We start from the raw sequence: 25,467 nt of genomic DNA, 5'->3' as shown, positions 1-25,467 counted from the left end.
TAATTAAAAATAAATGGCTTGATTTAACTGGGTTTGGTTTATTTCCCTATTTGTTTAAATCATGGACCTTATAATATAAGGTCCATGTTTAAATCTGTTATTCACATTGTGCCCAAGAAATATTTTGAGGTCTTTAAGCTGGTAGTGGATCCTGGCTTGGGCGCTTCATTCCATAAAGTCCATGCCCCTAATCTAGCCCAGGGTGAGATACAGTTACATTGGGTTGGGATATATCAATATCCTAATGACTATATCTTAATTACATTTGATGGACGAACTTGTGGCATATTTTAGTTCTGGTGTGAATGTATAAGTTTCAGAGAATTATGTTGTATACCTTGTTAACACATCAAGGTGTTTAATCTCATCAGGTGACTGTGATCAAATTACACTAATTACAGTGGTCAGGTGTATTAATTACCTGGCTGCAGTATATTGTGTAATTCTATCTCTACTATAACACCTTGATATACTGGTATATACATGGTCTATATTGGATATGATAAGAGGTGTATTACATGTATATGCATGTTCTTAAGTATATTGTCTAATACACACCTGCATGTAATGGTATATATTGGATATATATGGTCCTGTGTGTAATGGTATATTAACTAATACACACCTCTATGTAATGGTGTATATTGGTATATTGTCTATTACACAACTGTATGTAATGGTATAAAAAACACCTACGTGTAATGGTATATATTGGTATTTACATAGTGTGTATTGGTATATTAACTAATATACACTTGTGTAATGATATATATTGGTATATACATGGTGTGTATTGGTATATTAACCAATATACACCTATGTGTAATGGTATACATGGGTATATATACATAGTGTGTATTGGTATATTAACTAATACACATCTGTGTGTAATGGTATATATTGGTATATACATGAATCAGAACACACTAAGTGTATAACAAATTAAACAGATCAACACAAGTTGATAAAGTAACAGAACATGTTTACATAGTTTAACACTGATAATTTTAAAATACATGCAATGGTTACTAACATGTGATGAAGGCTACCAGTATTCCTAATATGGTCATACCTTTTGCCATGGCTAAATAGAACCCCAGTTATATCATTTAGGATTATTAGTCTATCAGACTCTTAAATAAAATGGCTTGGTTCCTTATTAAACATACAAGTAGGCAAAGATAGTACATAATGGATTAGCAATATTGTTTATTGAATTCTGAAACAAGAATGTGACTGGATTAAAATATTGTTAAAGACAACAAAAAGCAGTGAATTCTAAAACAAGACTGCAGCCAGATTAGAAGTATGGTTAAAGATGCATTATGTAAGATTCAGATAAAGAGCTGGCCATTCTCACTATAATAGTTCTAAAATAGTTAAGAGATAGTGGAAAATTCTATACTAATTAAAGATGCATTATGTAAGATTCAGATAAAGAGTCGGACGATCTTGTAATAATAGTTCAAAAATAGATAATAAAAAAGAAATATATTGAAAATTTCAGTCAAATTACTTGTTTTGACGTGTTCACAATATAGTCTTGATTGTCAAGTACCACTGTTACAATAATAAACAAAGTCTCAATTATCCATTTTTAAATTAATCAAATGGTGATTCTTTTTCAATCCATTGAAAATCACGACCATCTGACAGTCTAGAGAGTTGATTATGTGCTTGTCTAATATATAATTTACATTAAATTTGAGGCCAAAAGAAGGACTTGCAATAGGCAGATTTAACTTCTACATAATGTATCTTTAAACTCAATAAAATCATTAGAATCTGAAATGAATTTTATTTAAATGAATTATTACTGATATACTGACTACTTACAAGATGTATCATAATCCAACGTTTTTTTTCTTGTCTCGGAAGTATTAGCATGCACTGATAAAACACAGAAACATATTTTCTCTTATTTTAAAGTCAGTAAAACACACAGAACACATAACTTACTGGTTCGTGTTCCGGGGTCAGCTTTATTGATCTCAAACGAAATATCAACACAGTGAGATTTTTGGGAAAGATCGGTGGAAGAACGCCCCCCGATTGAAGGGTGTCATTGTCGCCGACAAAGCGTAATTCTGAAGTGGTTTTATTTTAAAGTCAACAGTGGAGAAATGGAATGTGAATAACCATGTTGTTTCAGTGTGCAGTCATTTACACATCATGACAGTTTAGCCGTGACCAGAATGATTTTCATTTAACTTTATAAAAAAAAAGTAAGTTTAAGCAAATACAAAGACTAGTTTGAAAACAGATCAAAAAATAAATTGTTTTATAGGGTAGACCTAATAATTGGAAACCAATCTATTGGCATTTTATTATCAAAAAATACGAAAAAAGTTAACATTTTTAAGGCCTATCCACCATTCTCTCCATAAAGGCGACCATAAATGATGAAAAATTTTAACTTGATGAACTGTAAAATAGTTTGCGAGAAAATATGTCCGATGTTGATATAAACTATAGGCTAATAATTCTTACGGAGAGATATATGTTTATCACAGGATTTAAAATATTTCTGATGTCGTCATCATTGTAATGCACGTTAGAACTATATTAAAACATGGAGTATATAATTCTTACAGATATATAATATATCAATCCACATTATTTCTGTAATCATCGTAATTGGGGGTTTAACATACTTCTGGAATCATCATCATCGTAATGACAATAGAACTACATTAAAACCATCTTCAATAGAAGGCTTGATCTCGCTTTAACTATGTAGATCTTATCAAGGCCTTCACGTAATACCCTGCATATTGTGGCACTAATTTCGATTGGGTACAAGCCCAACTTTTGAGCCTATCAGATTCCTTGATCGTCGCGAATTCCATGTCTTGCGCTTTCAAGCTAAAATGCCTACCTGTGATAATCAAGTTGCAAAGTTCAAGGTTCATTCAATTTCAAGGTTTCCTTGGAGGTTGTGAAGTCACAACCTCTGATTGGACGCTACTGCTCACGTGTCTGTAGATAACATAGCTATAAGTTCGGTTATTGTGAAGTAAACAAGCAACGGCCAGATGTTGTAAAACTTGCAGTCGTTGCTTCAGGAACATGTATTAAAACATGGAGTATATATTTCTTATGTAGATTTGAAATACAGAGGTGACATCATCCTTTGATATTGGCGTACCATTATTTCAAATAATGGCCAAGGCAATGTGCCAAGCGAACATTATTTATACTAGTTGCAATTTTGGATCTGTGTGATGTATTTCATTGCAATGCACGTGCTGGATAATGTCTGTATTTTTAGCTATTTAATGGTCTCAAGCTTAAGACATTGCTTAATTGAAACAACACTCAGGGACTGATGTCCCTCGTAGTGTTTCAATATATTACGCAATGTTTCGCTCTCGACCATTAAACCACACATAATATACCAATCCACTGACATTTATACCATCATATTGACATTAAAACTATATTAAAACACAGAGTAGATAATTCTTACAAATATATATACCAATCAGTGTTTTAATATATGTTTGATATATACCAATTAGTGTTTTAATACACATTTGATATATATCAATCAGTGTTTCAATATACTTATGATATATACCAATCAGTGTTTTAATATACACGTTAGTTCTGACGTCATCATCAGTGTAATAACGTTAGAACTATATGAATACACAGAATACATTAAAACAGAACCATGTTATTCATGAGAATGTTTAAATATTCATTTTGTAAAGACAATCACAGATTAACGAGCAAGATAGCAACAAGGCCTAAAAACGAACTAAAACAGGCTTCTAAATATTTTAAATATTCGCTAAAGCAAACTAAAGCAGACGTTAAACAAATTTTTTAAATGTCTGTAAGTTACTCACCTCTTCTTCTGGTTCCTCGTATTCTTCGTACGCAGTAGTTGTCTGCTGCTGTTCGAACTCATCTGGTTCATCGTCCACATTGTCTTCTTGTGTATAAATGTGTTCATCTTCAGCTTCGTCTTCTGGCGTATAAACCAGCTCACTACTCCTAGTTTCCACGATTTCAGGACTTCTACTTCGTGATTTACTTGTTCGAGTAACAACAGTTTCTGTTATTACCTCCCCTTCTGGTCCTGTGCTTGATGACGAAAATGTTTCTGTGGTGACAGTTTCTCCACCTTCCCAGTTTCCACCAGAATATCGGTTTTCTGGAACTTCTTCTTGATATTGTTCCTGTTGATAGGAATCGTCTAAAGCTTCTCCATTATTTGAATAATCATAACTTGTTTCTTCACGGTTCACCTGATGTCCACCATCTTCTGTTATATTTGACGTTTCTGTGATATATGACTCCTCCTCTTCAGCCTCGTAACGCTGCGTTGACGAGTCATCTCCTTGGTTTTCTGCGTACTCGTAGAGAGGATTTGACGGAGGTGGCGATTTGGATGGTGATTTTTCTGGTGATTGCGATTTAGTAGGCGACGGGGGAAATAAAGCCTCATCATCGATTTCCTCGTTGTCAATAAAATCGTACAAAGGATTGGCTGATTTTTGTTGAGTGTTTTGATTGGACTCTACAGCATTGAGGATTTCATTTGCAAATTCACTTTCCGTGTTTTGATAATCGAATAGCGGGTTTGGATTGTCGGAGCTCGACATCTCGTACAGGGGATTGGTGTTAGAAGGGGGATCTTCAAACTGGTGGCCGTTAAATGGGTCACTATTCAAACCATTCTGTTGTTGGGAATTATTTACCTGAAAGTAGACAACAATGAAAATCAGACAAAGGAAATAAATTCAATCCATTTTAAAAAAGAAACAAAAACTAAGGAAATTCCATTATCAAAAAGCTCGCCCATGTATACCAAATACCAAGTCAAATTGTCTTGCTTGGAAACACAGAAACTTTTAAAATCCAAGAACTTTCTTAATAGCAAAGGGCACAACTACTGTAATACATCGATGTGTGTATATGAGACTGAGGAAGGATATCTGACAATTCCAAAAAATAATTGACTGTCACTAGACAAGAGAAAACGAGAAAAATAGAAAGTCTGTGCATTACGTTTTTATAGAATGAATAAAAACAAGGGAATGTACAGACTATTTCTATTTTTTTCATTTTCCTGTATTGCTCAGAATAAATTTAAATGATATTTTCAATATATTCATTTCTCATTATCTATATTTGAACTATTTTAGAAAGATCGTCCAGCTCTTGATCAAAATCTTATATAATATATCTTATATAAGATATAATTAAAACAATAACTATAGCCCTACAGGGCTTAACTCACTAGGAGTTAACAATCCTCATCACCAGTTACAAAAGAATGAAGGGGAAATAACTCTGTTAGTCATGTCTCACTTCTGTTGTCAACTCACTTCTTCATTCTTTTAAAGATAAACAAATCATTCACAGAAGAAAATATCCTATTCATTTTATCAACTAACTCCATGGACAATCATATTAATATGCTTAAAGGTAATCACCAAGTTTTACGCTCAAATTTGATGTTAATACCATATAAGGCTTGGTATTATTGAACTTTGGGGACTGTTTATAAACAATGTGTAATATTTAATGAATGTGATGTTACACATGACAATAATGTTTGTTTAAAATAGATTTGGAGAGAATATGACGGACAGATATCACAACAATAAATAATTCAAATTGTTCAAATTTCTGCTGATTTATCATCGATTTAGATTTCTCTCCTTTCTCCATAAACATTTAATCTCATTAAAATAATGTTTTTAATCGTAAAGATACTCTTTGGTAAATTAAACACAATTACTCCATTATTTTTATACAAAAACTTCAAGTAAATATTCAAATTAAAAGTTTAATTTGAAATCATAGTCAAACAATACAAGACTTGGAAAGACAAATGGGGTTTAACGTTCACTCAACAAAAACTAATATATGGTTAAATTTTCTGCTTCTCTGTAGGGTTAGTGCTAAATGATAAGGCCAGCTCAATTTTTCGTCATAGGTCTCAAGATGTACATTGTAAATAGGGCTAGAGCTAATCCCAATCCTAACCCTAACCTAATCTGGACCTAGCCCCAATCCTAACCCTAACCTAATCTGGACCTAGCCCCAATCCTAACCCTAACCCTAGACACTGTCATAAACTTTTCTTACATGCACTCTAGTCCTAAATATCCGTCACCATCATCGGATTTGCTCAAATGTGTTTAAACCACACCTTCATCTAGTCGAGAGGGTGGGGGATTGGGTGGGGCCGCGTACTAAGGGGAATAGTCCAGGGTCCCTCTTCATCTAAATCAGACACTGAGAGAGAGAGAGAGAGAGAGAGAGAGGTGGGGTGGGAGGTTAATGTCCACTAGGTCATTTCGGGACTAACAAATAGTTTAATCTTTTTATTTCAATAATTCGCTTGCGCGTAGGGGTCCTTAGCAGTGGGAGGAAACCGGTAGACCCGGAGAAAATTTACAAGGTTGGACAGGCGACCCTACTCCTTTTCACGTACAACCGGGGAATCGAAACCAGTTGACTCGATGACAGACCGTATGTATGATACAGCGCGCATGTGCTAACCCCCCAAATCAGACACTGTGCTTCTATTAATAATTTATATGAAATAAAATGAGATTTAACGTCCTACTGTTCTGCTCCTACTGGGCTAATGAAGACGGGCATACGCCATACAGTGCGCTATGAGGGAAATTTTGCCCGGGCAGCGGCACTGCATCCTACTCTTATATCAAATTCCAACTGCCAAGGGATCTTTTATGTGCATGCCAATGTATACACAAGACCTTGTTTTTTCAGTGCCATCTAAACGACTAGAAAGCTGTCCTTGTCAGGCCCTCCATCCTGCACCACTGACAAGGGGAAACAATGTTAATAATTTATAAACGTGACCTGAGGCCTGTTGTTGACTATAATAATCATCTGTGTAAATACTGGACAATATTTGTTGTGATCATGACACAGTGGTGTTGTGTTGTTAAACATGACCAGACAACCACAAAACAAACTAGGGTTACCATTTCTCTTGTTCAAGTTCACTGACCTCAAACTGGTCACTCTATTCATATTTGAACCAGGTTTATAGAGAGAGAGAGAGAGAGAGAGAGAGAGTGAGAGAGAGTTTAACGTCCACGCGACACAATCTATGTCATTTCGGGACTAACACATGGTTCAATTTTATTTCAATAATTCGCTGTCCCCAAGGTTTGACAGGCGACCCAACTCCTTGTCACGTACAACCTGGGATTCAGTTTCTTTATAGAAAGCATCAATAAAAATACGGGCATAGAAAATGTTACATCATTAATAATACAATACACACATTGTTTACGGCTTCTGCATAAATTACACTGACAATGCAACAATGGGAAAATATCCATCAATTGCATGGCTGACTGACACCTAGCAGATTTAATAATGGACATTGAAAACACTCTGTTTCACTTTAAATAGATCTGTAAGATTCAGATCGCAAATTACCATCCCTGTCCCTCCTTTACAATAGTAGAATTGAAACAGCTCCCTGATAAGATCAAATAATGGCTTCCTGTCGACTCAAATAATCACAATTTAAACCATTTTAATTTAACATAAAACAATCAGTTGTAGCCTTTGTCAGAGCAAAAAGGATCAATTTTAGGTATCACACATCTTAGATAAAAGTTTTATTATAATCAGTCGACATCATTTAAATAATGGGGGGTTGGATGTCTGAATGGTTAGCACATGCGCGTTGTATCATAAGGTCTGTCATTTAGTCAATGGCATGGTTTTGATTCCCCGGTTGTATGTGACAAGGAGTAGGTGCGTCTGTCCAACCTCGTGGATTTTATCTGGGTCCTCCGGTTTCCTCCTACTATAAAGACCCCTATGATCAAGCAAATTATTGAAATAAAATGGAACCATGTTAGTTCCAAAATGTCCTAATTTGTGTCGAGTTGATATTAAATCCCATTTCTCTCTCTCTCTTTCTCTCTCTCATTTCAATGATCATTCATTATTATGAAGAAAAAAAAACAATAAAAAAGCAAGACCAGTCATCAACCATGGACATGTTTTGGAAGTTACAGGGACAATCTCTGTGTCATTTGTTATCAACAATTAATCATAATCTTTAAGATGCATTTAGTAACTGGATAGGGCAATAAACTATAACACATACTTATGGAAAAACAGCTACTTATTTGGCCAACGTTTCGAAATGAAATGAAATGAAATGGGGTTTAACGTCCTACTGTTCTGCTCCTAAACTTGGCTAATGAAGATGGGCATACACCAAACAGTGTGCTATGAGGGAAATTTTGCCCGGGCGGCGGCGCTATGGCCTACTCTTATATCGAATTCCAACTGCTAAGGGATCTTTTAGTGCACGCCAATGTGTACACGGGACCTCGGTTTTTCATCCCATCCGAATGACTAGTCAGCTGTCCTTGTCAGACCCTCCGTCCTGCATCACTGACAAGGGGGAAACCACACGAACGTTTCGAAGAGTATTCTCTCAACGTTATCAAGCTAATTCAAGTAATCAGTTGTAATGACTGCGAGAGTCATTCATTTAATAAAACAACAAAATAACAAAATGTTAATAATTTTCATGGTGTGTTTTAATTCTAATTGATAATTTAAACAATTGCAGGTCTTTTCTTTAGGTCTGAAATGTTATCTATATTATTAATTAGATTTTAATTAACTTATCCAGGCCATAATCAACTCTTGATGGCATCGCTAACCTGCAATATTTACTGGATTATGATCCCATTTGCTGCTCAACTTCCATTCACAATTTAATCATGAAATGGATGATCGAGACTACTGTATGTTTTTTATCGTACAGACTTTAGTTATGATGATCAAGGCTAGGCGGAAATTTCAATCGCTCAATTCTCGGTTCATAGTGGATCAATTTGACTGAAATTTTCAGCAAATTGCCTTTACATTATCTAGATTTTAATTATTATAGTGAGAACTGCCAACTTGTTATCTTAACTCCCATAATGTATCTTTAAACAAAATATCTGTGAAAATCAGATTTTGAGATTTCCCCCTGGAAAAATATCCTTAAACATTATTATATCTTTAAGAAGATTCAGTTAGAAAATAGTGCAAGCTTTATAATGAATAATGACCTATCAATTCTATGTTAAGAATAAAACAACCCATTCATTGTCTTGAGACACAGTCTGAGCCACAAACATCAACAACAGTTTACATTACAAGATATTCAAAGTCATTCTGTGTATTTATCTAAATCAGATCCCACAAAATCACATGTAAACATATCAAATGACCGACCAGATATTTCTATAGAATCTTGTGTCAAATTGTCAGGTCATTGAAATTTAGTAGAAAGTTTGTCAACACGATCTTGACACAACAGATTATACATGAGCTCGTTTTGTTATGATTTATCTCAATATTAATAAGATATCAAATAGGCCTGCTGAAAACCAGTTTAGATCTTTCACAGTCCATACAAAACCAAAAGCGCAAATTCTATTAAAGGTTTTAAAAAGTATCTCAAAACCAAACTTTTTAATCAAATATACAACTGATTGAATACAGTTCTAGCTGTGTTTGTGTCAGACTTTTACCATGTGTACTAAATGTTTATGTCTTTTTTTATGGATTAATGTGTTGTGATTGTTGTAATTTTATATTAGTTGTACTTATATAAAGCGCCCAAGAGCTGCTCCCTGAGTTGAATTGTTGGCGTTACATAAATTGTTATTTTCATTATCATCCAAGTGTACTTTTCACTCATTTGTCGATTGTTTATGTTGCAAGCATTTACACTGTAGTACTAGTTGTTCAGATAGGACAAAAACAAGGTTGTGTGCACATTAAAGAACCCTTGACAGTTGGAATTTGATGAAACACCTCTGTTGGGGCAAACTTTCTCTCATTACAGCGTCTAACAGACTGTATGGCGTATTCCATGTCTTCATTAGCCAAGTAGGAGGTTAAAACCCATTTCATTTTTTTCATCAGTGGGAAAGGTTTTGCCATTCACTTTGCCATTCTGTGTTTATGTTGCTGGGTAGATAAACTGAACTATTAAACAAAGTACATACGGTAACCCTTTCTCGAGAAATCCACAAATTTTACCATAAACATGTGCACTTTTATTTCAATAATTCGCTTGTGTGTGTGTGTGTGTGAGAGAGAGAGAGAGAGAGAGAGAGAGAGAGAGAGATGGGTTTTAACTCTACTCGACACAGACTAGGTCATTTCAGGACTAACATGGTTCTATTTTATTTCAATAATTTAATTGCCTGTAGGGGGGCTTTATCAGTGGGAGGAAACATGAGCACCCAGAGAAAATCCACAAGGTTAGACTGGCGCCACTACTCCTTGTCACCTACAAGTGGGGAATCCAAACCATGCCACTTGACTACAAGACAGACCTTTTTCAACCACTAGACCACCCAATGCTACAATTTGCTTGTGAATAAGGGGTCATGCACTAGTAAACACACTACGTACCAATACATAACTTTCTCAATAAAAATCCACCATTTGGAATTATATAAAATTCTACCCCTCCCCACCTTTAATTTCCTGTAATATTATATAACTTGGACCAGACCTCTCCTTGATCCGTGCTAAAGGTCTAATTGAAATGACCTATTTGACATTCCATGTAAGGTCAGACATCAATAACAATGTACCTAAAGGTCTAATTGAAATGACCTATTTGACATTCCATGTAAGGTCAGACATCAATAACAATGTACGTAGTACATTCTCCTTCACAGCTGCAGTAGGGAAATTGTTCAAATAAACATCAAAATAAGGAAATAAAATTCTCCGACAACAAAAATCTCTGTTAGATTTTGTTTTTTTATTTGAAATCGAGCCAACTGGATACTGAATAAAAGTAAAATTTTAAAATCAGTAACGAATATAAAGCAGAGAGAGAAATAGGTTTAACATCCACTCGAGAAGGAGATGAATTTATTTAAGCTATGGCTTATCCACACAATCAGTATTGTAAATAATCATGTTATAATAAAAAACAAATATTGTTAAAAGCAACATCCACTCGACACAAACTAAGCCATTTTGTGACTATTATAAGGATCAATTTTATTTCAGTAATTGTCTAAAGGTGTCTTTAGCAGGGGGAAGGACCCAGAGAAAAACCCACGAGGTTGGACAAGCGACCCTACTCCTTGTCACGTACAACTGGGAAATTGAAACCACGCCAGTTGACTCAATGACAGACCTTATGATACAGCGTGCACGCGCTAACCATTCATCCACCCAAACCCCCTTGTAGATTTAACCTTGAGTTTTACAATCCAATCCTGCATTCCAACCCTCTTAATCCTTACCTTTAAAGTAGGAACATAATCTTAAACTGTCACCTGGGATTTCTAATAAGGTGCATTTTCGTGTTTGTTTTTCAAGGTTGCATTACAACTTTAAAACATAACACATTGTCGTAAATATACAAACTGCACGATGTTATAATCACGTTTGTTCACCCTATTATTGATAGAACAAAGCCAATGATTGGTTCACATGTCAATATGAATGAAGCAAGTCGTCGGCTGTTTAAATCCATTCTTAGGTTTTAAAAATTTACAAAATTAAATTTGGGTATTAAAAGGCTGAAAGGAAGGAAGTTTAAGCATTAATCACCATAAAACTTATGTCATTCTGAAAGTAACTTTTGTTTAATTTTGTTTTCTGGTCCTGGGTGCAATGAGAGGGGATTGTTTCCTTGACCGTGGGATTAACGGTTACCTACATTTCATTCAATTCGAACTCTCAAGATTGATGGCGGGAATGGCGCCACGGTGGCTAAGTGAGTAAGACGATGGCTCGCTAGCCTGGAGGTCGTGGGTCCCGGTGTTGGTTGAGAAAGTTTATCAAGATTTTCCGGCGTGGTTTTCCCTTGTCAGTGATGCAGAACGGAGGGTCTGACAAGGACAGTTGTATAGTCGTTCAGATGGGACACAAAACCGCTCAAAAATAGGACAGATAATTTGAATACTTTAGAAACTACAACAGACAAATAAATTACAATTTACAACTCTACCAATAAAATCAATGATCATAAAAAAGATAAAATTAAGCCCACGCTAACAGATTTTGATAAAATCCAATTTCAAACTTCCTAGCAACTCCAAGATTTGTAGCGTATATCAGTTGTTATTGATAAAATATATAATGTGTAAATAAAACTTCTAGTATATGATAGGGTCAAAGATAGGATTCACACATTCAAAATAAAATTGATAAATAGAGAGAGAGAGAGAGACAGAGAGAGAGAGAGAGAGAGAGAGAGAGAAATGGGGTTTAACGTCCACTCAACATAAACTAGGTCATTTCGGGACTAACATATGGTTTTAATTTTATTTCAATAATTTTATCATTTGCTTGTGCGTAGGAGTCTTTAGCAGTGACAGGAAACCGGAGGACCTGGAGAAAACCCACGAGGTTGAACAGGTGACCTTACTCCTTGTCACGAACATCCAGGGAATCAAAACCATGCCAGTTGACTCAATGACAGACCTAATGATACAGCGCGCACGTGCTATAACCATTTGGCCATCCAACCCCCCCCCCCCCAAAGTTGATAAATAAAACATATAACATCTCTCACCTAAAAACGATAAAATAAAGGATTGTGAGAGATATACGAGGGGTCAAGATACAACTAGGTGTGGTCACACACAAGTATATTCAAAGAACATTATAAATAATTTTAATTTACACCTCAATTTAAAGGATCTAAACCTCTTGGTATTCCTTAATCAAATAACGACTAAAAAAAAATACAAAGCCATTTTGTTTGTGTGAAAATGTCATTTATTAAAATGAGTCACCATACCTGAATATAGATAAAGACCTACATGTATACATGATCAATGAAAATGAAATGCAATGGGCTGATCTGGTGTATTATTTTGATTAGAAAATACTGTTCTGCTCCTACACTGGGCTAATGAATACAGGCATACGCGATACAGTGTCCTATGAGGGAAATTTTGCCCGGACAGGGGCACTACGGCTTACTCTTACATCGAATTCCAACTGCCAATGAATACACGGGACCATCCGAATGACTAGACTGCTGTCCTTGTCAGTCCCTCTGTCCTGCATCACTGGCAAGAGGAAACCCCATCGGAAAATCCTGATGAACTTTCTTGGTTAATGCAGGGATTGAACACGCAACCTCCAGACTAGCGAGCCAGCGTCTTACCGTATAAATAAAAGACATATACATGATACAAAACTAACAAACTACCTACTAATTGTTGGGCTTAATAATACGCCCAAAATACGCCAAACAGATCCAGACTGAGATATATTCGTCGAACAGGATTCGATCAGAGATGTAACCAGATCTATACGAATAAAACTTCCATTTTGAAATATTGAGTAGAAGTGTGTTTGTGTATCAATGTTTGTTTCAACTGTTGACAAGGGAACAACAAATCAGTTATATCTGTGGACCTTAAATTTTAAATGTAGACAGATACCTACTTCACAAAACAAATCAACAAATCAGAACATCAAAATGAATTAAATCAATATGTTTATTTCTAACCCAATTCAAAGTGCCAGATCTAAAAGAAAGTTCATCAAGGTTCCCCTTGTCAATGGCAAAGGACAGAGGGCCCGGCAAGGAAAAATGCATAGTCATTCCGATTAGACAAAAAAACGAGGTCCTGTGTACACATTTGCATGCATGTAAAAGAACCCTTGACAGTTGGAATTCGAAGTAAGAGTAGGCAATAGCGCCGCTGCCTGGGCAAAATTTCCCTCATAGCACACTGTATGGCTAACGCCTGTCTTCATTAACCCAGTTGGTGCAGAACAGTAGGACGTTAAACACCATTTCATTTCATTAACAATTTAAAATCTAAATTAGTCAACAATAAACAGACAAATATGTTCACTGTAACCTCTATGGAGCCATGGTTGTAATTTCAAATACATTCCTTATCGAAAAAAAAACCCCTAGAAAACTATTAACAAGCCTCAGAAATGAAATGAAATGAAATGGGGTTTAACGTCCTACTGTTCTGCTCCTAACCTGGGCTAATGAAGACACTATCGCCTACTCTTATATCGAATTCCAACTGCCAAGGGATCTTTTACGTGCATTCCAATGTACACACGGGACCTCAGTTTTTCGTATCATCCAAAGGACTAGACAGCTGTCCTTGTCAGGCCCTCCGTCCTGCAGCAAGCCTGAGAATAAACTCACATAAATTAAGAAGTGAAATAAGAAGATATATTTTCTAACAACATCCTGCAAAAACATGCAAGAAGAAAGAAGGAACTTTTTTTAAATAATTTTATGTCAAGAACCTACTTTCAAGGAATTGAACGATTCCCAACAATTTATGATATCGGATGTCAAACAAAAATATAGAACTATTAAAATGCTTGGAGTTTTGTAATATCAATCCTCTGTCTGGACTGTAAGCCTATTATCTTGTTTTTTTTTGTTTAATCTGTTACTTCTTATTGTAAATGGCTTCATCATGCAACTGTTATATGTATTCAACTCAAGTTTACTAAATGTCATTGTGCTTGACAACAATAAGAGGATACCTTGTCGAAACGTCGTGCTTTTAGAATAAACCAGTGATTGTTTGCCATAAAAACTGTGTTCTGTTAATCGCTAAATGCCACTTAAAGATTATAATCATTGATGTTGTAACCTCTGTTAAGGCACGGTCTTATTAAACATCTAGTTTATTCAATATGTTCTTTACAAGCTACAGTATAACACTAGACATAACTTCAAAGAGAATCTATTAGTGGTCAGTGCATCATACCTTGACCTGACAATGACTTCCAAAGAAATATGCAATGTAATTACAAACACCATAATTTGATAATAAACAATACCATATATGATTATCACTCCTGTCCATCTACCCTGATTGTTAGACGCTATATAAGCAGGCGTTTACTGACAGCAAGTCAGACTTGGAATAGAACTCCTCCCGATTTATGTCTATTTCATGTTCTCAATAAATGTTTTATACATTATGCTGATCTTCTGTTATCTCTAAAATAGTGTTACAATTGAACGATTCCCAACTATTTATGATATTGGATGTTGAACAAAAATATAGAACTATTAAAATGCTTGGAGCTTTTTCAATATCATTCATTTATGCTGTTGTATCTATATCTCGGGGTATCTAGAGCACTGCCAGTCTTCATTAGCCCAGTAAGATGTTGGAACATTATCCCCATTTCACTTCATTAAATTGAACGATTCCCAACTATTTATGATATTTGTTGTGGAACTTTTAAAATGTTTAGGAACTTTTTGTATAGCAATTAGTTGTGTTATTGTAACTATATCTTTATTCTGTAACTATGTGTTTCCTGTACAGTTCATGACTCACGTACATATCCTTTTACATTTTATTATGAAATAACATAATTTTAAATTGAATATAGATAACAACATTCCAATGTCATGGTATTTTTTGCTTTCATAATCTGAAATTGTAAGATTTTTTTTATGAAATGAAATGAAATGAGTTTAATGTCCAACTGTTCTGCTCTGAATGGGCTAATGAAGATGGACATACATCATATTGTGTGCTATGAGAGAAATTTTGCCTAGACAGCGGCACTTTATGTGCATGCCAATGTACGGCTATACATTGCCTCTTGCCAGGCCCTTCGACCTGCACTGCACTGCTGACAAGAGGTAACCATGACGAAAAATGCTGATGTACTTTCTTGACCTAAGCAGGGATCAACGCTAGCTAGTCAAAGCCCTACTCACTCAGCCACTATATATGACTCTTTTTTTTTAAATTATGTAATACAGTTTTGTCTAATAATGTAATTAAAGTTGTATACAACATCCCAATATCGTGATATTTTGCTTTCATAATTTGAAACTATACATTGATTAAAAACATTCCAATATTATATTTTATTTCCTGTGAACTACATTAGTATTAACATCCTTGTATAATTGCTATGATATATCGGATATACATATCTATTTACTTATACTAAATTATATTATATATCATAGAGATGAAATGGGGTTTAACATCCTACATTTCTGCACCAACCGGGCTTTTGAAGACGGGCATACACCATGCAGTGTGTGCTATGAGGGAAATTTTGCCTCCCTAGCATGCATGCAGTGTATCATCAGGGGAATTTTGTCAGGACTGAGGCGGGGTGGGGGGGGGGGGGGTGGTGGTGGTGATTGGGTTTCGAATGGTTTTGAATCCCCGGTTGTACCTGACAAGGAGTAGGGTCGCCTGTCTAACTTCGTGGGTTTTCTCTGGGTCCTTCGGTTTCCTCCCACTGCTAGACACCTACCGCGCAAGCGAATTATGGAAATAAAATTGAACCATATGTTAGTCCCGAAATGACCTAGTTTGTGTAGAGTGGACGTTAAACCCACAAGGCTGGACAGATGACCCTACTCCTTGTCACGTATAACCGGGGAATCAAATCCACAGCAGTTGATTCAATGTCAGACCTTATGACAATGCACACACGCTAACCATTTGGCCATGTAACACTCTCCCTGCCAATGGGTCCCTATACTCACAGTTATATGAAATAATCAACCATAAACATATATTTCTGTCTGGAAATATGAAACCGTTATTACTCAGCGGCATAAAATTACATGTATCATCAATACATCTTTTGTGTAATGTTGATGAGCTGCCCTACTATCAGCTGTGCTCACATTAGTATACAAAATTAACTTTAGATATCAATCCACTTGGTGTAGCATGAGAACCCAATATTTGAAGAGAGAGAGAGAGAGAGAGAGAGAGAGAGAGAGAGAGAGATGAGGTTTAGCATCCACTCGATACAAACTAGGTCATTTCGGGACTGACACATGGTTCAATTTTAATTCAATAATTCGCTTGCGCATAGAAGTAGGAGGAAACTGGAGAACCCGGAGAAACCACACGAGGTTGGACAGGCGTGCCTACTCTTTGTCACGTACAACCAGGGAATCGAAACCATGCCAGTTCACTCAATGACAGACCTTATGATACAGCGCGCACGTGCTAACCATTTGACAATCCAACCTCTCCACAAGATTTCAAGTATAAAGTAGGATTCCATTTTCACTACATATGGCAGACAAAATGTGAGGTGCTTGATTGCTGGTACCTTTGGGGGGATTGTGAGAAATCAATTCCCGAAAGCTTAATCGAGTACCCCCAGTAATAAGTTCATTGTCATTACTTCTGTGTGCAAGGTCAGATGACATACTGTGGCATCACCAATCGTTTTATCTGCTAATCATGTCAGTGTGAACACAAGCATTGAATCATACATTTATCTATTTTTTGAAAGGGGGTAGGAGCTATACTTAAACCCAAAGTGTTGACTTTGGAAAGTGATAAAAACCTGGCCTAACTTTTAAATCATCATGTTAAATATGATAAAACTTCTTTATCTGCCTATTGTAGAAGTCAGAGATCCTTTTTTAACCACCCACTGACTAAAACTTGACACTCAAAATATATTTTTGTTATTTAAATAAACAATAAATGTATTATCAATTGACACACTCCCATAAACAGTTGAGAACTCATAGCTAGAGGAGAATAGGTGTAAAAATATCACAAAGCTATTTATTCAGTGCACTTATTTCAACAATAGATGAATGTTGTTCAGGTTATAATTAAATCACTCTCTCAATAAGAATTCACTCGCATGACCCTGCATATTAAAGGGGGGTTAGGTAGGGAGAGAAAGCGAGCAGGATCGAGGAGGGGAGAGAGATGGAGATAGGAAAGGGTGAGAGGGGGAAAGAGAGAGAGAGAAATGGGGTTTAACATCCACGTGACACAAATTAGGTCATTTCGGGACTAACATATGGTTCAATTTCATTTCAATAATTCGCTTGCATGTGGGTCTCTCAATAAGAACTAACTTGCATGACCCTGTTTTGGGCAGGAGGGCGGGGGGTGAGGGGAGGGAGCGAGAGGAAGAGAAAGAGAGGGGAATTGAGGAGACAGCGAGGGAGATAGAGGAGAGAGAGAAAGGGGGGGGGGGAGAAGAAAAGGGTGGGAGGGGAAAAAGAGGCAGAAGAGAGGAAATACTCTCTGTTCATTATTTGTATTTAGAGGAGAGAGGGGGAGAAGAAAAGGGTGGGAGGGGAAAAAGAGGCAGAAGAGAGGAAACACTCTTTGTTCATTATTTGTATTTTGCTGAATATATACAATTTTCTATGGTTTAATCCATGATTATTTAATCCATAATTAAGAACACAAAGTAAATATATCAACTGTAGATAATCTCCTGGCTTAGATTAATAACAGATCTATCAATAAAATAAACCTCATCTTGTATTATTTAAAACTGTTTAAAAGGCTGAGTATAGGAATATTTTATAGGTTGTGGATTATATTACCATCTGTAAAACAGCTTCACCCATGACAGTGACCTCACACAAATAGTCTTTATAAGTAGTTGTTATATTTACCGGTAAATATACAGTTATTAACATACATATATTGTTCCATACATACACAATTACTGTTAAACATTAACAAATATGTTGATCAACATATATACACACGCCTACTAGGCACTGTTCCTCTCTACAGGTGCTCCAGCCTGTACCACCGACAATGGAAAAACACACTGGAAAATACTGAGGAACAGAAAATCAGAACATTCTAAGGAACCTTCTTAGACGGAAGAATTTAAACTATATGACCCTATATGAGATTGATTTTGATAATGAACTATAGCCATGTGGCAACCCTAGCAAGAGTGTGTTGACAGCTAATCTGACAGCAGTAAATATCTTTCTAAAACTAAATCTGATTTGTGATAAGAACTGAATAAATATATAAAATTGTCTTTCTCCATTCCTTGTTTAGAATATAGTTGTCTACTTAGATACTATTCAAATATTAAAAATATTCTTAAACTTTTTTGTCACAGGCTAAAAATGAAATACAGCTGTGTATGTCTTAATTACTGTGATTGCATGTAACAGATAGGGTCCTGATTGTAGGGTCCTGGTATGTAACAGACAGGGTCCTGATATGTAACAGACCGGGTCCTGGTATATAACTGATAGGAACCTGGTATGTAACAGATAGGGTCCTGATTGTAGGGTCCTGTATGTAACAGACAGGGTCCTGGTATATAAATGAAATGAAATGAAATGGGGTTTAACGTCCTACTGTTCTGCTCCTAACCTGGTCTAATGAAGACGGTCATACGCCATACAGTGTGCTATGAGTGAAATTTTGCCCAGGCAGCGGTGCTACGGCCTACTCTTATATCGAATTCCAACTGCCAAAGGATCTTTTACGTGCACGCCAATGTGTACACGGGACCTCGGTTTTTCGTCCCATCCGAACGACTAGACAGCTGTCCTTGTCAGGCCCTGCATCACTGACAAGGGTTGGTATATAACAGATAGGGTCTTGTTATATAAAAGATAGGGACCAGGTATATCAAACAGACTTGATGAAATGTTATCCCTCTTTAACATCATTCTGTTAATACAAATAAACTAACCACTTCCTTGACAAATGACCTTTTATATCTAAATATTTAAACAAGCTAACAAGACGTTTTGTGGCATCTTAATTTTAATTACACCCACATATATTGATATAACCTGTCCAGACCCGAATATATCCCTTCATTCTTATTTCTTAAACAAACCTAAAATAATATTCACTTTGATAACAGATATCACAAGTTATAACACATTACCTTTAAAATGTCACCCAATCTACTGCTAATTCCTCAATAACACACAGAAGTCTCTTGACACTTACTCCGAAAATATATACTGACACTATTTAATATATCACTCCCCTATTAATATCCACCAGGGAAAACTTATATATGTATATATATACAGGATAGATCAAGGACCAGTTTCCTCTCTACTCCACACACAAGTCACATGACATCTACAGTTAAATAGAATGGATAGAGGGAGTCTATTCGACTCAATGCACCCGAAGAATTTGTCTAAACTCTGAAAAGGTCAATTGCCACAGTAATGGTACACCCTAAATGATTCTCTACTGGTTAAATATTAGATGTATTTTACACATTTAAATACAGACACAGGCCACTAAGGAGCCTTATTAATAATCCTACATATTTAAATACAGACACAGGCCCTTTATTAACAATTCTACACATTTAAATATGGACATAGGGACCAGCCATCCTTATCAACAATCCTACATTACTTTATAGATTTTAAACAATAGCTGTCTTGGTTTTTAAGAATTTAAACTTCCTCTATTTCTGTGAATGGGTTTTATTGAGTTGATTTAATGTGTGCTCTTTTTGGGGGAGTGGCATGGTTTTGATTCCCCACTTGTAGGTGACAAGGAGTAGGGTTTGCTTGTCCAACCTCGTGGGTTTTCTCCGGGTTCTCCAGTTTCCTCTCACTGCTAAAGACTGATACGCGCAAGCGAATTATTGAAATAAATTGAACCATATTTTAGTCCCCAAATGACCGAGTCTGTGTCAAGTGGATGTTAAACCCAATTTCTCTCTCGTAATCTTTTTTACAACCAACAATCTTTTCTAGAGAGAAACACTAGTTCATTTTTTCGAGACTAACATTCAGTATATTGTTATCTTATTGCTTGTTCATGGAGGAAGAAACCAGAAAAAAAAATGGGCAAGCAACCCACAGACATGGGGACCCGAACCACAACATCTTGTTGTTCTTCAGGGCGACGCTCTTTTAAAAACGTCCAAGCTTTCTCCAATTTAAGTACGATCGCCATGAAACTTGGCATGCTTGTTCCTTGGACAATCAGGCCCATACCTAGCGCGGGGGGTGGGGGTGGGGCATCCCAACCAATGTCACTTGACTGATATGGGCACGTTGTTCGTTCGCTTTGTATTGCATTCAATAGAAAGGGGGCGGTTCGCTGCCTTAGCGGGGTAGACGCCCCCTGGCATCCCCGATAACTACGGGCCTGACCATTGAGCATTGATTAACAGACTTTGATTTTTGATATGATGTCACAAGATGGCCATGATGATATACTTGGTTCATACCTGTTAACATCAATTAAAAAATGGTCTCCATTTTTCGACTTGGTGTTGATCTTTTTTTTAATCAAATAGAAACTATATTTTTAATGTTTTTTCTTTCATGTTTGTTTTGTTGAACAGTTTATTTGCTGTTTCAACAAATCAACAATCTTTATCAATCTCACATTGAGCCTCTAGGGTTGTGGTCTAATTTACATACAGATTTACATCTATTATTACAGGGGTAGGTTAATCAATGGTTGATTTGTATATTAATATCTCTGTCAACACGTAAATTACAATAAAAAACAAGTTCAACTCCACCAAAGGCAATCGTAACATAGCCAGAGGTAAATGCCAGAAACACTTGACTCAAAAAATGTAGTTTTAAGAAAACTGAATTGAAAGAATTTAGAATTTGATAGTTTATAGAATAAAACCAAATTAGCTTTATACAAATGAAATGGTGTTTAACGTCCTACTGTTCTGCTCTTACCGGGCTAATAAACATGAACATACACCATACAGTGTGCTATGAGGAAAATTTTACCTGGACAGCGGCGCTATGGGTTACTCTTATTTCAAATTTCAACTGTCAAGCTCTTTTACGTGCACGCCAACGTGTACAAGGACCTCGGTTTTTTGTCCCTTCCGAATGACTATACACTGTCCTTGCCAGGCCCTCTGACACTGCTGACAAGGGGGAACCACGCCAGAAAATCCAAATGAACTTTCTCGGTCATTAGCAGTGGGAGGAAACCGGAGGACCACGAGAAAACTTAAGAGGTTGGACAGGCGACCCTACTCCTTGTCACTAGTGATGTGCGTTTTTTCGGTTTAACCGAATAACCGCGGTTTTTACATATAAACCGAAAACCGAACCGATAAAACAAAAAATAACCGTGCGTTTCGGTTATTTTTTCCAAATTCCTAAATTTTAATTTACCCGTTTTTCGTTTCAGAATATTTGAGAAATTCCAAAATTTTAATGTAGCCACCACTTTCGTTTTTATTTTCGATCAAACCAGGCCCCCTATGTATAGAGTGTTTAATAGTTTAATAAGTCTGGACGGCCTAGAATATTTATTTTCTCAATTCGGTTCGGTTTATAATCCAAAATTTTATGCAAGCCTTAGCCGGTTGTCAATAGTTACACACTATAGCTTCCTCAAGAAGTAAAATGTCTTCGACTTCGAGTCCATGGCTCTCTCACTACGAAAGATTGGATGACAGTACAAAATGTTAAGTGACAGACGATGCCGACTGAAACCAAACCATGCAGAAATGCTTGTTTTTCTGAACCATAATTTAAGACACTGAGTCACTGACTGTTTCGATTTGTTGGATAAGTTCTTCGGATCTTTTATAAGCTTACAGTTTACAGTAACTTTATTGTTTCTGGACATTGGTAGGGTGACCCACCATAAATAAATATCTCCATATATCTCGACAATTACGCCACAATATTTATAAGCTTACAGTTTACAGTAACTTTATTGTTTCTGGACATTGGTAGGGTGACCCACCATAAATAAATATCTCCATATATCTCGACAATTACGCCACAATATTTATAAGCTTACAGTTTACAGTAACTTTATTGTTTCTGGACATTGGTATTATGTCGTTATGTTAATTTATTATTGTTATGTTAATTTATTATTATGTTAATTTATTATTGTTATGTTAATTTATTATTATGGTGTTGTGTAACTTGTTTGACAAAGTTTGTCAGATCTTTTTTTTTACAGTAACTTTGTTTTTACTAGTCATAATTAAAGTCATATAACAGTAAAAAAAAACTTGTTGTTTACAATTTACATCAATATGTTTTATATTTTTTCTAGCTTCCAAGTATTCATATAAGAGATAACCATAAATCAGTACATTCATAATACAGTGTTTAAATGAATAAAAAAAAACGAAAACCGAAACCGAGGTTTTTTTGCCCCAGAAAAACCGAAAACCAAAAATGAAAGAAAATTTAAAAACCGCACAATACTACTTGTCACATACAACCAGGGAATAGTTATCTTAAGCCTATAAAATGTTATGAAATGAAATGGGGTTCAACCTCCTACTTTTTTGACTTAAATGCACAAAAGAGATTTTAAATATGAAGGCCATTCGATTGGGCACCTTTTACACCAAAAACGATCCTGTGGTTAATCTTGATTTTAGCTAGAACTCTGATGTTAGACATCTATAATGTTTTTTTGTGAGATCATTCATATCTGTAAATGTTTATCTTCAATATTTCTATTTTATTTAACTTGTGTTACCAGAAAATATCTCAGAATGCACAAAATCCAATCTAATTTCTTTTAATTTTCTGGGGGCTTAGTGCAGCACTGGACCCTATAGTTTTATTTCTAAATTCCAGACCACCCACCCCTCATCCCCCCACTGACTTGTACTGCAACGCTCACAAGTTTAAACCCCATTTCTCTCTCTCCCTCTATCTTGAAAACATGGCCTTTTGAACTTTGTCATGAATACAGTATGAACATTTCCCAGAATGTTAAACTATATAATTAGACACCAAGTCCTGTCAATCAAACGCCTGGAGTAAAAAAAATTAAATAGTCAAATTCTGTCAAGCTAAAGTATAATAATCTTTATACAGCCATATTGACAAGTTGACAGTTGAATCTAGGTGTACTTCATACAATTCTTTCATGATAAATTCTATTTACAAATGTTTAGACTGGGTTGCCAAGACATAACATGTTTACTAAACACAATACACTAATTCTTGGGTTCAAATTGATATAAAATCTTGTATTAATGAATATTATCAATTTAGTGAAGATGTGCAGCTAAGGTGAGTTAAATTTACCATAAAATGAAATTAAACTATACAGAAATTGTCGGTTTTGTTTTGCGTGTAGTGCGATTCTTTAGTATTAACTACCGGTTTAAAGTCTACTCAACGAGAACTGGGCCATTTTGGGATTAATATATGGTGCAATTTTATTTCAACAATTTGCTTGTTCGTAGGGGTCTTTAGCAGTGGGAGGAAACCGAAGGACCCGGAGAAAACCCACAAAGTTAGAAACATCAAACAATACAGAGTCGCATTAATATTTTGTAGGCCCCTAAGCAATGGGTACAGCGAGGACCCTTCCAAAAAGGAAAGTTATGTGTATGTGTTATGAATCCAAGAGAGAGAGAGAATGGGGTTTAACGTCCACTCGACACAAACTAGGTCATTTCGGGACTAACATATGGTTTAATTTTATTTCAATAATTTGCTTGCGCGTAGGGGTCTTTAGCAGTGGGAGGAAACTGGAGGACCCGGAGAAAACACATGAGGTTGGACAGGCAACCCTACTCCTTGTCACGTACAACCAGGAATCCGAAACCACGCCAGCTGACTCAATGACAGGCTTTATGATACAGCGCGCACGTGCTAACCATTCAGCCATCCAACCCCCCTATGAATCCAAGAGATTTTTACGTGTATGTGTTATGAATCCATGACATTTTTACCCAACTAGCCACTCCTGTTTACCACAAATATATATATATAATATATTAACTGAACAATTTATTATAGAATTAATTAAACTACTTATATATATCCTGATTTGGCATTTACACCCCCTAAAGCTCATCCTTAATTTGAAATCCATAAACATTGTGATTAACCATGAGCTAGAGTTCGGTACAGACAGGATGTACAAAATCAAGTAAAATTACCAAGTTAACGTTAAGAATTTGTCTGATATCTTTAAAGACTTTATAACTTTTACCAAGTTACCGTTAAGAAATTGTCTGATATCTTTAAAATTACCAAGTTACTGTTAAGAAATTGTCTGATATCTTTAAAATTACCAAGTTACAGTTAAGAAATTTGTCTGATATCTTTAAAGATTTTAAAACTTTTACCAAGTTACCGTTAAGAAATTGTCTGATATCTTTAAAATTACCAAGTTACTGTTAAGAAATTGTCTGATATCTTTAAAATTACCAAGTTACCGTTAAGAAATTGTCTGATATCTTTAAAGACTTTATAACTTTTATCAAGTTACAAGAAATTGTCTGATACCTTTAAAGATTTTATAACTTTTACTATAAACCGAACTCTAGTGTTAATACCACTAAACATGCTGGGTTAAAGGAGGCAAGTCTTTAACTTAATATCATCCACCCTCTTCGACATTGAAAACACGAGTTATTTGTCAATTTAAATCATCATTGATGTTATTATCTTACTGTGAAAAGGTGGGCTTGTGAAATCCAAGATTTAAGACACAATGAAAATTATAAAATGCTTTCGAGTACCATTTTTAATGAAGCGACTCAATGAAATGAAATGAAATGGAGTTTAACATCCTACTGTTCTGCTCCTAACCTGGGCTAATGAAGACGGGCATACGCCATACAGTGTGCTATGAGGGAAATTTTGCCCGGACAGCGGCACTACGGCCTACTCTTATATCGAATTCCAACTGCCAAGGGATCTTTTACGTGCACGCCAATGTGTACACGGGACCTCGG

At 35.8% G+C, this 25,467-nt stretch overlaps 1 protein-coding gene and 1 long non-coding RNA gene across 8 annotated transcripts in view; one reads left to right on the top strand and one right to left on the bottom strand.

The window, feature by feature from the left end:
* Window positions 1-25,467, bottom strand: part of LOC126824910 (proteoglycan 4) — a 160,066-nt gene that overhangs the window by 81,818 nt on the left and 52,781 nt on the right. For 5 of the 7 annotated variants that reach the window (XM_056101777.1, XM_056101779.1, XM_056101778.1 and 2 more), the window contains one exon: window positions 3,855-4,709. In XM_056101777.1, coding sequence (XP_055957752.1) covers window positions 3,855-4,709 — 855 coding nt within the window. Of the gene's footprint in view, window positions 1-1,836; window positions 1,979-3,854; window positions 4,710-19,671; window positions 19,864-25,467 lie in introns of those variants that run through there. The other 2 variants (XM_056101781.1, XM_056101784.1) reach the window with 2 other exon arrangements.
* Window positions 1-25,467, top strand: part of LOC126825003 (uncharacterized) — a 105,624-nt gene that overhangs the window by 39,946 nt on the left and 40,211 nt on the right. The gene's annotated exons all lie outside the window — the stretch shown is intronic.

This window comes from Patella vulgata, chromosome 6 (genome assembly GCF_932274485.2).
Source record: "Patella vulgata chromosome 6, xgPatVulg1.2, whole genome shotgun sequence".
In the NCBI taxonomy this organism is placed as follows: Eukaryota; Metazoa; Mollusca; class Gastropoda; family Patellidae; genus Patella; species Patella vulgata.
Note: the sequence above shows the minus strand (reverse complement) of the source record. Positions and strands in the feature narration are given on the sequence as shown.